Consider the following 15,056-nt stretch of genomic DNA (forward strand, 5'->3'; position numbering starts at 1 on the left):
TTCAATTATTAACCCCTAATCTGCCGACCGAATCTCGCCGCTATTCTAATAAATGGATTAACCCCTAAAGCTAAGTCTAACCCTAACACTAACACCCCCCTAAGTTAAATATAATTTAAATCTAACTAAATTAATGAACTCTTATTAAATAAATTATTCCTATTTAAAGCTAAATACTTACCTGTAAAATAAACCCTAATATAGCTACAATATAAATTATAATTATATTATAGCTATTTTAGGATTAATATTTATTTTACAGGTAACTTTGTAATTATTTTAACCAGGTACAATAGCTATTAAATAGTTAAGAACTATTTAATAGCTAAAATAGTTAAAATAATTACAAAATTACCTGTAAAATAAATCCTAACCTAAGTTACAATTAAACCTAACACTACACTATCAATAAATTAATTAAATAAAATACCTACAATTACCTACAATTAAACCTAACACTACACTATCAATAAATTAATTAAATAAAATATCTACAAATAAATACAATGAAATAAACTAACTAAAGTACAAAAAATAAAAAAGAACTAAGTTACAAAAAATAAAAAAATATTTACAAACATCAGAAAAATATTACAACAATTTTAAACTAATTACACCTACTCTAAGCCCCCTAATAAAATAACAAAGACCCCCAAAATAAAAAAATGCCCTACCCTATTCTAAATTACTAAAGTTCAAAGCTCTTTTACCTTACCAGCCCTGAACAGGGCCCTTTGCGGGGCATGTCCCAAAGAATTCAGCTCTTTTACCTGTAAAAAAAAACATACAATACCCCCCCCCAACATTACAACCCACCACCCACATACCCCTAATCTAACCCAAACCCCCCTTAAATAAACCTAACACTAAGCCCCTGAAGATCTTCCTACCTTGTCTTCACCATGCCAGGTATGACCGATCGTTCCTGGCTCCGAAATCTTCATCTAAGCCCAAGCGGGGGCTAGACATCCATCATCCGACGGCTGAAGAAGTCCAGAAGAGGCTCCAAAGTCTTCATCCTATCCGGGAAGAAGAGTAGATCCGGACCGGCAACCATCTTCTTCCAAGCGGCATCTTGGAACAGCCAATAGAATGCGAGCTCAATCTGATTGGCTGATTGAATCAGCCAATCGGATTGAACTTGATTCTGATTGGCTGATTCCATCAGCCAATCAGAATTTTCCTACCTTAATTCCGATTGGCTGATAGAATCCTATCAGCCAATCGGAATTCGAGGGACGCCATCTTGGATGACATCCCTTAAAGGAACCGTCATTCGTCGGGAAGTCATCGTCGGAAGAAGATGGGTCCGCGGTGGAGGTCTTCAAGATGGAGCCGGTCCTCATCGGATGAAGATAGAAGATGCCACTTGGAAGAAGATGGTTGCCGGTCTGGATCTACTCTTCTTCCCGGATAGGATGAAGACTTTGGAGCCTCTTCTGGACTTCTTCAGCCGTCGGATGATGGATGTCTAGCCCCCGCTTGGGCTTAGATGAAGATATCGGAGCCAGGACGGATCGGTGTGATACCCGGTGAGGTGAAGACAAGGTAGGAAGATTTTCAGGGGCTTAGTGTTAGGTTTATTTAAGGGGGGTTTGGGTTAGATTAGGGGTATGTGGGTGGTGGGTTGTAATGTTGGGGGGGGGTATTGTATGTTTTTTTTTACAGGCAAAAGAGCTGAATTCTTTGGGGCATGCCCCGCAAAGGGCCCTGTTCAGGACTGGTAAGGTAAAAGAGCTTTAAACTTTAGTAATTTAGAATAGGGTAGGGCATTTTTTTATTTTGGGGGTCTTTGTTATTTTATTAGGGGGCTTAGAGTAGGTGTAATTAGTTTAAAATTGTTGTAATATTTTTCTGATGTTTGTAAATATTTTTTTATTTTTTGTAACTTAGTTCTTTTTTATTTTTTGTACTTTAGTTAGTTTATTTCATTGTATTTATTTGTAGATATTGTATTTAATTAATTTATTGATAGTGTAGTGTTAGGTTTAATTGTAGGTAATTGTAGGTATTTTATTTAATTAATTTATTGATAGTGTAGTGTTAGGTTTAATTGTAACTTAAGTTAGGATTTATTTTACAGGTAATTTTGTAATTATTTTAACTATTTTAGCTATTAAATAGTTCTTAACTATTTAATAGCTATTGTACCTGGTTAAAATAATTACAAAGTTACCTGTAAAATAAATATTAATCCTAAAATAGCTATAATATAATTATAATTTATATTGTAGCTATATTAGGATTTATTTTACAGGTAAGTATTTAGCTTTAAATAAATTATTCCTATTTAATAAGAGTTAATTAATTTCGTTAGATTTAAATTATATTTAAGTTAGGGGGGTGTTAGTGTTAGGGTTAGACTTAGCTTTAGGGGTTAATACATTTATTAGAATAGCGGTGAGCTCCAGTCGGCAGATTAGGGGTTAATGTTTGAAGTTAGGTGTCGGCGATGTTAGGGAGGGCAGATTAGGGGTTAATACTATTTATTATAGGGTTAGTGAGGCGGATTAGGGGTTAATACATCCAAGGATTAGGGGTTAATAACTTTATTATAATAGCGGTGCGGTCCGGTCGGCAGATTAGGGGTTAATAAGTGTAGGCAGGTGGAGGCGACGTTGTGGGTGGCAGATTAGGGGTTAATAAATATAATATAGGGTTCGGCCATGTGTTAGGGGCAGCAGATTAGGGGTACATAGGGATAATGTAAGTAGCGGCGGTTTACGGAGCGGCAGATTAGGGGTTAATAATAATATGCAGGGGTCAGCGATAGTGGGGGCGGCAGAATAGGGGTTAATAAGTGTAAGGTTAGGGGTGTTTAGACTCGGGGTACATGTTAGAGTGTTAGGTGCAGACGTAGGAAGTGTTTCCCCATAGCAAACAATGGGGCTGCGTTAGGAGCTGAACGTGGCTTTTTTGCAGGTGTTAGGTTTTTTTTCAGCTCAAACAGCCCCATTGTTTTCTATGGGGGAATCGTGCATGAGCACGTTTTTGAGGCTGGCCGCGTCCATAAGCAACTCTGGTATCGAGAGTTGAAGTTGCGTTAAATATGCTCTACGCTCCTTTTTTGGAGCCTAACGCAGCCATTCTGTGGACTCTCAATACCAGAGTTATTTTAAAGGTGCGGCCAGAAAAAAGCCAGCGTTAGCTACGCGGGTCGTTACCGACAAAACTCTAAATCTAGCCGTTAAAATTGCATGCTCTGTGTAAACCATGAAAAATTAATGTTGACGTTACTGTCCCTTTAAATCACTTTATGAAACATTTTACAGGTTTTTCCCAGCATTTTATAATAGCTTAAAGAGATAGAAAGGTCAAAATTGCTTCTAGTAAAAGTTAAGGTGGCCAAAACAAAAAGAACCCTCTGTAGGAGTGAAGAGACAGAAGGTACCCTGCAACCGTACATAAAACTGGCCCTGCTCCACTAAACAATTTTAGGAAATGCAGTAAATTATTATTTATGTATTTCATACATTTATGTGTGACCCTTATGGCTTCTAAAAAATATGAATCAATAAGTTAGGAAGTTGAACATAACTAAAACAAATAAATGCAGGTTAAAATGACAAACTTTCTTTAAGGGATAGGAAAGTTAAAATTAAATTTTTATGGTTCAGATATACCTAGCATGCAATTTTAAAATACTTTTCAATTTGCTTATATTATCAAATATTTGTTCCTTTGTTGACAAGCACACCTATGTGAGCTCAGAAACAGCAATCCACTACTAGGGTTTAGCTGGAGTTTGGTGGCTTCACATATATGTACCTCTTGTCATTGGGTCACCATATGTGCTTAGCTATCTTCAGATACTGTGAAGTATAAAGGTGTTAATGGAACTTAACACTCTGTGGGGCACCCAGGGGGTGTAAACAAAAGTGTGTGCACCATCAGACACAGTACAATTTAATTAGGTGGTAGTTTATTTAGATTAGGCAAGTAATAGAGGGGCATATATATATATATACTTGGTGTATATTAAACTCTTAGCTGCCAGAGGGGGTATATTACATAGCAATGTGATGCTGCCAGAAGGGGGCTATTATACATACATACAGCAATGTGATGTGATTAAGATTATGGGGCCTATCTATCAAACTCCGAATGGAGCTTGATGCCCCGTGTTTCACAAAGACCGCTGCTCCATAACCTGACAGACATCGCCGGAAATCAACCCGATTGAGTACGATTGGCCGCGAGTCTGCAGGGGGCGGCGTTGCACCAGCAGCTCTTGTGAGCTGCTGGTGCAATGCTGAATACGGCGAGCTTATTGCTCGCCGTATTCAGCGAGGTCTGGCGGACCTGATCCGCACTGTCGGATCAGGTCTGCCAGACTTTGATAAATTGTGGCCTATGTGTGCAATTTTGTGCCAGAAAAAATAAAATAATGTCCCTTATTCATCTCAGTGTGCACGTTAGTAGGTAACGGTGACAATTTTATTTGTCCCAACAATTGCAGTTAATATCCAGTTCACCTGACACGGGTTCTCTGAAGTAATGAATAACTTACCATCGTGTCAGGAACATGAAGGTCTGTCTATGGTCAGAGGTAGTGGAAGCCTGCGAGATTCCGGTGTGAGAGAGCCTCAACATCTTAACAACCAGACGCTGCTTCCTTCACAACGGAAACCGCCTGGACTGGGTAGAAAGAAGGAGGAGATTGCCAGTATGAATGATAAGAGGGGAAAGAAAGAAACAGGGACGGAACAACCAGAATAGAAGGAGAGGACGGAGGGGGAGAGCCTTGCTATAGGCGGTGTTGGGATGCATGGAATTTAGAGGGAAGGATCTTTGTGGGATAATAAGGGAAAGGATGATATTGGATTAGGGTGACAAAGTATAAAGAGTGCAGGCAATGAAGGGAAAAAGAAGAGGCAAGACGATAAGAAAGCTTGAGATGTGTCCAAATACAAAGCTTGTCGGGGTAATATTTATTCAAATTGAGAAAAAAAAGGCAAAGTGTCTCAACTATTGTGACTATACGCTGTTAAAAAATGGGGAGTAACCCCACAGAGAGAGTCAAATCTCATAGTCAAAGGTAGGTTAGGAGCGGCCGTGCCGCTGTCAATATTTAACGGAACCCCCAGAGAACTGAAAAGACGGTGACAAGGGCGGTAGTCTGACTATAAATGTGATAGTCACTGACTGAAGTGCCACCCCCTGTCAAGTGCCGCCTGGCTCCATTGGACCCTGTTGGTCCCATTGTTAAGCCGGCCCTGTTGCTGCTTTGTAGCTTACATCTGCTTTGTGTTTAACCCCATTTGTAAGAGTTAAACACACAGTTATATGCAAGCATCAGTGCAATAATAAATAATGCATTAGACTGCAGTGCTCGACAAATCTGTTAAAAAATTAGGAGCCAGTAACAATATTTAGGAGCCAGAAATATTTTTAGGAGCCAGAGGTAATTGCATATAGATATATGGAGAATAACTCAAAAAGTTAGGAGCCAGGGATAAAATTCTAGGAGCCAGTGGCTCCCTGGCTCCTGGGTTTGTCGAGCCCTGCATTAGAGCACTTTTAAGTCCCTTTAAGAATAGAGGGAGTCAGATTAGTAAATCAGCTGTATTTTGCCGGGCTTTAGCGCCGAAGGACGGAATACAACGTCCTAACCGCTTGGCTTTCCTGAAGCCACTGGCGCTTCCCTGATGGGATTGCGGTCTGGAGGGCGTGCCTAGCATCATATCGATGCTCCCCTGACGCAATCCCATCATTGAAATCTCGTGATCACGTGCACGATCGCGAGATTTCAATTTGTTTACATCAGAACAGTTGTTTCGATGTAGACCCGTTAACCCCGGCACAAAAGGGTTAAATACTGATTTTCAATTGCTTAAAACTTTTAAATGTATGAACAAAATTTGGTAGAAATTTGACAATTTTGCTTGTCACACAGTGTACATCAAATTTGTAAGGAATTAATTAGAAGATAAATATTAAAATTTTAAGACAAGCCTGCAACAAAAATTGCTGCTCAAATCTTTATGAGAAATGAATTCTACTGGATAGAGTGCAAATTGCATTGCATGTTTTTTTGTATTTTCTTTGTTGTTGCTTTTTTTTTTCTTTTCTTTTTTCAAACCCATTGCAATTAATTTGAAAACCCCATGATAACCCATTTGTGCATATGAAAGGTGATGAGTGTATCTCCATAGAAGCGGTTATTTATGTGCTACAAGGAAGTATTGTGATTGGTGAATCAAAATTCTTTAAAGGGATATAAAACACTATTTATTTTATTGTGGTAATAAAAAAGCACTAAACAGTGGGTTATGTTTAATAGAAATCATTGCAATATGTATTATTTTTAAACGATTTTACCTTTTTTATTTCTTTTTTAAACTTAATTACTTCCTGTCATAGCCCTACAGGGTTCTCTACAGGACGGCATATCTAGCTTGATGTCATAAATCTTCTAGCCTAACATGAACTGGTTTACTATTAAGTGAAAGCTAGAGAGACAGGAAGTCAGGCTCTGCCTATGCTCATTTAGTAAGAAAACCTTGTTTCCTTTTTATGTTTACTTTTTTTAACAGAGGAGAACTGTTTCATATGTCTTTATGATTACGCGGGGTATGAGGTTGAACCATGACTAGGTTTATCAATGTGGGGACTGGCTCATTCTAAAGGTTACTGTACATGTGCAATTCATTGTTTTATTATTTCATTGACAGAACAATTAATATTTTCCATATGCGTGTACATCAGTGATGGCCAACGTCCCAACACATGGAGTCACACATCAATATATTACAAGCTTTAATGACTGCATATAAATTATTGGCTATTTAACATATAACATACACTTCCAAGTTCCTATAGAAATGTTTAGTGGAACAGGGCCAGGCTACAAAAACTATGACACACATTGTTATTCCTGCCTTTCCCGATTTTGGGTGGGGGGGGGCTGCAAAAACGAGTGCAGAGGGTCATGTGTTCCTGTTGGGATGCCAGTTGGCCATCCCTGGTATACTTTATAGCCTTATAGGGCTTAGAAATTTATTTTTTCCCTTTTTGTCATAATTTTAAGGGTAGCTGCAAAGGCTTTACAACTAGTGACATTAACAAAGTTAAAGGAACAGTATACTGGTAAAACTGTTTTTCCCTTAATGTGTCTCCAATTACTTTTTTTATACCAACTACAGAGTATAAAATGTATGAGAAATTGCTTTTTAAGATTTATTTATGTATATGAACTGGCTGATTTTGTGTTTTGAAGCCACAACCTAATAAAATGGGTTGAGCTTGTAGGTATCTCACAACTTGCCCACTTGACCCTATTCCTTCACGACTTATTCCCTCTCTCTCTGCTTCACTAACCCCTACCCTAACTCATCTCTTTAACCAATCTCTCACTGCTGGCACATTTCCTGACACATTCAAGCATGCGTCAATCATACCAATCCTAAAAAAGCCCTTACTTGACCCCTCCTTACTTGATCCACTACTATCTGGTTTCCGCCCTAAACACTCAACAGAAACCGCTCTTGCTAAAGTAACAAATGACCTGTTATCAGCTAAAGCAAAAGGCTTTACTACTTACTAATTCTTCTTGACCTGTCCGCAGCTTTTGACACAGTTGACCATCCTCTCCTCCTAAAAATACTACATTCATTTGGCATCGGAGACACAGCCCTCTCCTGGTTTGCATCATATCTGTCAAACCTCTCGTTTTCAGTTTCCTTTAACAGCATATCTTGTGATCCTATGCCTCTCTCAGTTGGAGTACCGCAAGGCTCTGTCTTGGGCCCCTTGCTATTCTCTCTTTATACATCCTGCCTTGGAAAACTTATAGCCTCCTTTGGATTCCAGTACCACCTATATGCTGATGATACCAAATCTATCTTTCCTCTCCTGATATCTCTCCCTCTTTACTCAACCAGATTTCTGACTGCCTCTCTGCAATTTTCTCTTGGATGTCTTCACACTACCTCCAACTCAATCTGTCCAAAACTGAGCTGCTTCTTATCCTCCCCTCTTCGAGACATCCGACACCTGACATTTCTCTGATGGTTGGAGACTATTCTCAACACCTCACCCCAGGTCCGCTGCCTTGGGGTCACACTAGACTCAGAACTCACATTCAACCCACATATACAAACGCTTACCAAATCCTGCCATTCATACCTATGCAACATTTCCAGAATTCGTCCCTTCCTTACTCAAATAACTACAAAAATACTTATTTATTCCCTCATCCTGTCACGCATTGATTATTGCAATCTACTCCTAAATGGCCTTCCAAAACACCACCTCTCCTCCCTCCAATCTATTATGAATGCTTCTGCTAGACTCATCCACCTAAGTCGACAATCTACATCAGCTGCTCCGCTTTTACAGTCTCTAAACTGGCTCCCCATACACTCCAGAATACAATTTAAAGTATTAGCCCTAACCTACAAAGCACTCAACAGTCTAACTCCCAACTATATTTCCTCTCTCATCGTGAAATATTTCCCATCCCGTCCTCTTCGATCGACCTCTGACCTACGTCACTACACTCCTGTTATCTCTACGTCCCACTCCCGCCTCCAAGACTTCGCACGTGCTGCTCCTGTCCTCTGGAACTCTCTACCCCGCTCCATTAGACTGTCTCCAACCTTGTATAGCTTCAGACGATCCTTAAAAACCCACCTATTCAGAGAGGCTTACCATCTCTCCTCCATCCTGCATCCGAACCAAACTAATACATGTACATGAACTGCCTGACTCACTGCTGCAAATACAACCGATGTAACAAGCTACCCCAACCTTATGTCTCTGCACCCTAAACCTATAGACTGTTAGCTCTCCGGAGCAGGGCCCTCTTCCTCCTGTGCTAGATTTGTTTAGTTTTGTTATGTTTTGTATTTTATCACAAATCTTTGTCATTGTATACCCCTATCATTGTACCCAGTGCTACGGAATTTGGCGGCGCTATACAAATAAATGATAATAATAATCTTATTACTTTATCACATTGTGTACATATAAATGCTTCTTTATCTTTTATCTGACAGTAAACCAAAGACCAATACTTGGAGAGAACAATGGGAAAATTAACATTTGATTACCTTATCTCTTCTATACCCCACTGGGAGTGTAATTTCTTCTGCTGGCTGTGTTTACACAGCTTATCTATAGCTTTGACCTAAGGCCAGAAACATTCAGAATAGGTGGGGATACCACACATTAAATCAACTATTTTAAATTCCAATATAAGGGTAAAGGAAAAACTTGTAAACAATTTTATATACTCCAGCAGGTAAAGTGGACCATTGGGAACAAATTAAAGGGGATAACATTTTTGAATGAACAGTTCACCCAAAAATTGTCTTCCCTTTAAATTTTCCCAATGATCGATTATACCTGCTAGAGAGTATTAAATTGTTTACAAGTTGCTCCTTTACTCCTATTTCAGCATCTGAAATAGCCTGTGGTATCCCCACCTATACTGAAAGTTTCTATACTGGAGTCTCGGCTATTGATAAGAAAAAATACACTCCCAGTGGGGTGCAGGATAGTGAAGTATTAAAAATGATAATTTTCCATTGTTCTCTCTTAGTATTGAGCTTTGATTTACAAATAGATATAATATAAGAAAGTCTGTGTACACAAAGTGATAACAAAATGAGATCTGATTTTTACCTGCAAGCTCAACCCATTGTAATAGGCTGTGGCTTTAAAGCACACAATCAGCTACTTCATATACACAAATGAACCTGAAAATGCAATTTCTAAAATATTTTGTACTCTGCAGCTAGTATAACAAGTCATTGAAAATACATGAATGGAAAAACAATTTTATAGTGTACTGTCTCTTTTAATTATGAGACTACATGTACTTAGGTTCAGCAATGGAGACATTCTGCAATTTAGGGGTATTTGCCATGCCACAAAGTTTACTTACTATGCTACCCATCTTTTATATTTCCCATATTCCTTGAGTGATAAATACTTTACACATTACAACCAAGGCATATAAAATTACAATTACCACTATGCATCTCCTACTGTATGATAAGTATGACTTGTACTACCCTCAGCTTATAAACAGTGACATTATGCATCTCAAAGCACCATTAAGCTCTTTAATTTACCTAGTCTCATCTGACCTCTCTATTTTGTAATTTACTTTTCATAATCACAATGCCCAGGACAAAATGTTGCCTGATAAATCCCCCAAATAATCTACTTTGCAGAGCTATGGAATATCCTACCTATAATTATATTTTACTTGTCTCTATCTGGCATAATAACACAATATTATGTTAAAAACTTTTAAGCTAATTTAGGTTCAGAAGTGGCTTATAGTTTTTCAGCTCTTATTTCTTCATTACTAAGTTTTTGATTTAAATCTTATATATTAATGGGCAAGGTCCAAGCGTGATCTTCCTTTAGTAGACCTCTTATATTCATAATTTCACTTTTTTGACAGGCCCGAAAGTGGTCTACTGATATGTTAAGGGGAAAAATGAGGATTGTATTAGATGAAATGACTGATGACTATTGCATGTAATCTTATTTTGTATCAATGTCTTTACATTTTATGATGGTGTATATTCTTTTTATTGTTATCCTCAATAAAAAAAATTCAAAAAAAAAAAAAAAAGTTGTTAACTTTTAAAGCATATTACAAGTTAAAAGTAAAAAGTTAGTCCGCAAGCAAAACCCGATGCGCGCTAACTTTAGGACTTCATCTAGCGTAACTGCGCGAATGTCTTATTCCCATAGATTTCAATGGAGCGTGTTTAAAAAAAAAAAAAAAGTAAGTATTCCTATGGGGACACAATCACTTTCACAAGATTCGTTTTGCCTACTTGTTACATTTCCAGGAGTACTTTAGGTCAGTGGTTCATTCCTGCGAACTCTATCAAGGGGAGAGCTCATACCTATGTTAATATTTAGGCACCGGACTTGTTAGCTCGTATCGGTCTTACAGGGGGAGCATACTCCTTTTCTGGTTCATGCTGCAGGATTGCACTACTTCTGTATTTACTTTTCCCACCCTTATTTGTGCTATTTCAGCGTTCCTGAGTGTGTGCTCTCCTTTATTTGACCTGCAGCTTATTACAGAGTGCCCTATCAAGTAAGAGCTACTAAGGGGTTTATTTATTTATTTTTTTCATATTTTTTTCAGGTTTTTTGGACATTAGCTGAGGGGCTATTATTGCTAGGCATTGTCCTATTACCAATCTCATATCTAATTACAGCACTGTGACTTTCATACTGTTTTATGTACTTTGACTCTCCTGTACTCTGCTATGGAGTGTAACAGATATGTCCCCACATTATCCCTGTCAGATCCCCTAAAGGAGAGTTCCACTGACCATGTCTTTTCTCAAACTGTGTGTTTAGCTTGAAAAACCATTCCAGTTTGTCACATATAGGGCCAGACTATGAGTGGCGCTCTGTTACTTGTGAGCGGGTTTATTGTGCCTGTTTGTGTGCTTCGGGTGTAGTGGTCGTATTACGAGTTGAAAAGCAAACACGATCGCTTGAGCGCAATAGAATTTAATGCCGTCTGGATAATGTTCCCTCAGGGCTCTGGTTAACTGTTTTGCGAAACAAAAAAGTGACACAAAATACATATAAAAGTTCAGTTACACTCATAATAACACTGTCTAATAAAAAATATTTAAAAAAAATATTGCACAAAAAGTTATAAAGGCTCAAAGGAATAAGGTATCGGGTGTTAGAAAAAAAGGCAGGCAAAGGGCTTTAACATTGAGATACATACATACATACATACATGTATACATACATACATATATATGTCTAAATATGTTTGTTTATGTGTATATATATATATATATATATATATATATTTTTATATATATATATATATATATATATATATATATATATATATATATATATATATACAGTGGAGGCTCGTGAACTCCCTGGCCCCTGATTTTTTTGGCTGAATAAATATAATTTCTCCAATATACCCCCTATTGGAAAAATTATATTTATTCAGCCAAAAATGTTTACAGTTTAGACTCTCCAGCAGGGGGAGCACTTTTTTTAAAGTTTTTTTTTTTTTTTAAGGAGGCCAGCTATCACCACGTAGCGGACGTATTGCTGGCCTGAGTGGCTCCTCCTTTCACCGGCCCTCCCTCTCTTTCTCCCAGTCTGGATCTGAATGAGAGCAGGGGGATTGGTCGCATATCTAAAGTGCAGCAGGCCAAGGGGAGTGTTAGATTTGCCGGCTCAGTGACGGCGTGTGGGGTGGAGAGCTCTGATTACTGCGGGACTGTGACTTGCTTAATCATGGGAGGTGCTCAGGGTCGCTGGAGGCCCCGGCAACTAGGGACCATATACCCCCGCAGGCAGGACCCAGGGAAGCAGGGACATGACATGTGGGGTACAGGGAGCAGTGACCAGGAATGCAAGACCTTGAAACACAGGGACAGGTGATGGGGACTAGTGAGAGCAGGAGCCGGGGATCATATATCAATCACTGGGACAGCACAGAGGATTAGGAAGAGCCGTGACAAAGAGCCATATACCCATCACCTGTGACCCATTGACAGGAGGGACATGCCCATGGCAGTGCTAGTGAGTGCAAACAATGGAAGAAATAAAGCATTTTGACAAGCTGTAATAAATCAGGGTTTGTTTACTGTATACACATTCCTGTGTGTAGGGACGTGGGAGGGGGAAATGGGGGCATACTGTGGACTATTTATTCCTCAGAATAGGAAACACAAGGGGGAATTGCCAATAGAGCAGGAGGTGGGACCATTTATACATTTATACGCAAAAACCTTACTTCTGGCAGGGTTATGGTGCAAGTGGGAGCGATAAATACCCTTTAATGAGACATTTCATGGTAACATAAGTTTTTTCTTTTAATGAATAAAAAGGTACATTTTCAGAACCTTCCAATAAAACCTGGTATCTAATGAGGATTCTCCCTATCCCAGTGAGGGATATCTTGCCCTTCTAATATACCTTTTTCCTGGATCATAAACCAAATGTGAAAGGCCATTTTTCCCTTTTTTTCAATGTACTTGGTTGTCCATGTTTGTAGCATAATGTGATCAAATCTTCAAATACGGAATAGTGATATAGAAGAGATTCTGACCCTACCTATAATCAGTCCCAATAGCATTTTTCATTGCAAGGGAAAAAACATTGCATTACAGATCAAAAGGACAATCGAGTGGTTTATTTACTTGCTGTTTGATCCATGGACTAGTAAAGCCTCTCTAATCTTTTTATTTGTGTTCCTTGTATAGTGGAGATTGCTTGCTAAAATACAAATGTTTTTAAAATCTGTAACTCCATCCCTCTGCTTCTCTTGTTTTTGCTGCCAGGTGCAACAGTGGTCTTACGTCAGAAATTTTCAGCCAGCCAGTTTTGGGATGACTGCAGAAAGTACAACGTAACCGTAATACTATACATCGGGGAGGTGCTGCGATATATCTGTAATGTCCCAAAGGTATTCATAGTTGTGTTCTCATAGTGCTCTGATATTTCATACATTGTACAAGAGAAAATGTGATTGCTGAAGCTGAAAAATATTGTAGTGAAGTTTTCATTTGATTATTAAAGAACATAACTGAAAAAATAATTTTCTGTTTAAAGACACTTCATGAGTTTATATAAAAAATAATAAAAAAAAAGCCCTTCAATAACTTACGTTTTAAAAATAATGTGCTCCAATTTTTTTTTACATACTCATTTAAATTTTTAATTTATTTATTTTAACAGAAAATAATTTGCAAACTAGTATGTCCATTAACCTGTAAGCATTTGAATACTACCAGGAAATATGGCACCTCACATTTATTGTAGTCAATAATGCAGTATTTGTATTAAAATGTAGGAACACCTATGTATAACTGTATAAGTAAAGCACTATTTATAAGGGAAATACTTATTTTGATATTAAAGTCATAACACATATTGGTTGGTGTGCTTTCAAGTCTCAGCATGTGGTTTAAAATAAGTTGATCAATAAATCTTTTTAATAACTAAATCTATTATACTTTTTCAGAGTGACGATGATGCCTCACACAATGTAAGGCTTGCTATAGGAAATGGTCTCCGCACTGATATCTGGGGTGAATTTCTGAGAAGATTTGGTGACATTCGAATGCTGGAATTTTATGCATCAACTGAGGGAAATATTGCATTCATCAATTACACAAACACAATTGGTGCAGTTGGAAGAGTAAACTACTTGCTTAAGGTAACTTTTATACCCTCCAAAAATGTTTTCATTTTATTGTAGATTACTGGTGTCTCCATTTTAAAAGCAGTAGGCCTAATGTTTATAGGCTTGCATGTAACTGAAAGATCAGCATGTTAGTATAATGCAGTACATCCACTTTCTGTTCCCCGATATATCACACAATCACTTATTTATTATATATATATATATATATATATATATATATATATATATATATATATATATAAAATAACATATATAGGGGGCGTGAGAGAGTAGGTAATATTGCTAATTTATGCTAGATGGTGCCACCCTTTAAATAAATATAATATAATAGTAAAGATAGAAAAAATTACCAGGGTATATATTAATGCCCTAGAACAGCAAGGGATGATAAACGGCACACAAAAAAGACTTGCAAAAATGTATAATTTATTCCCAAGAATACAATTCAGTATATAAAAATATTTTTTCTGTCAGTGTCAGTCACCACTACGGACAGCAAATTCTAAAATAGAACATTCCAAGTGCAAAAAGACCTAATTCTTTCCCTATTCTATCTATTTAGAAATAGCATCATAAGCAATAAGGGGTTAACCAGCAAAATTATTGTTTACAATAAGATATATAATGAATCCGCTGTTGGGACATATGTTAAGTAGGCAATATACATGCATAAACAGGTAGCTGCAGTCCATACAAAAAATGAACTAGATGATATGTAGAAAGCGCTTTCACACTCTTTATATGCACAGGTGCATTTCCTCTGTAAAGCAGACAAACATGCCGCAGCTATTCCTGCTGCATCGAGAGTCAATAGCAAGTATTATTTCTTGGTTGAAAAGCACAACATATACTTAGCTTAGATCCTCCGATTATGTTGTTTCCACCT

The 15,056-nt window shown here is 37.8% G+C and overlaps 1 protein-coding gene across 1 annotated transcript in view; it reads left to right on the plus strand.

Annotated features, from left to right (window-relative positions):
- SLC27A2 (solute carrier family 27 member 2) overlaps window positions 1–15,056 on the plus strand; it is a 216,226-nt gene that overhangs the window by 105,623 nt on the left and 95,547 nt on the right. Inside the window, exons 4-5 of the mRNA XM_053717434.1 lie at window positions 13,305–13,429; window positions 13,988–14,182. Coding sequence (XP_053573409.1) covers window positions 13,305–13,429; window positions 13,988–14,182 — 320 coding nt within the window. The remainder of the gene's footprint in view (window positions 1–13,304; window positions 13,430–13,987; window positions 14,183–15,056) is intronic.

This window comes from Bombina bombina, chromosome 6 (genome assembly GCF_027579735.1).
Source record: "Bombina bombina isolate aBomBom1 chromosome 6, aBomBom1.pri, whole genome shotgun sequence".
In the NCBI taxonomy this organism is placed as follows: Eukaryota; Metazoa; Chordata; class Amphibia; order Anura; family Bombinatoridae; genus Bombina; species Bombina bombina.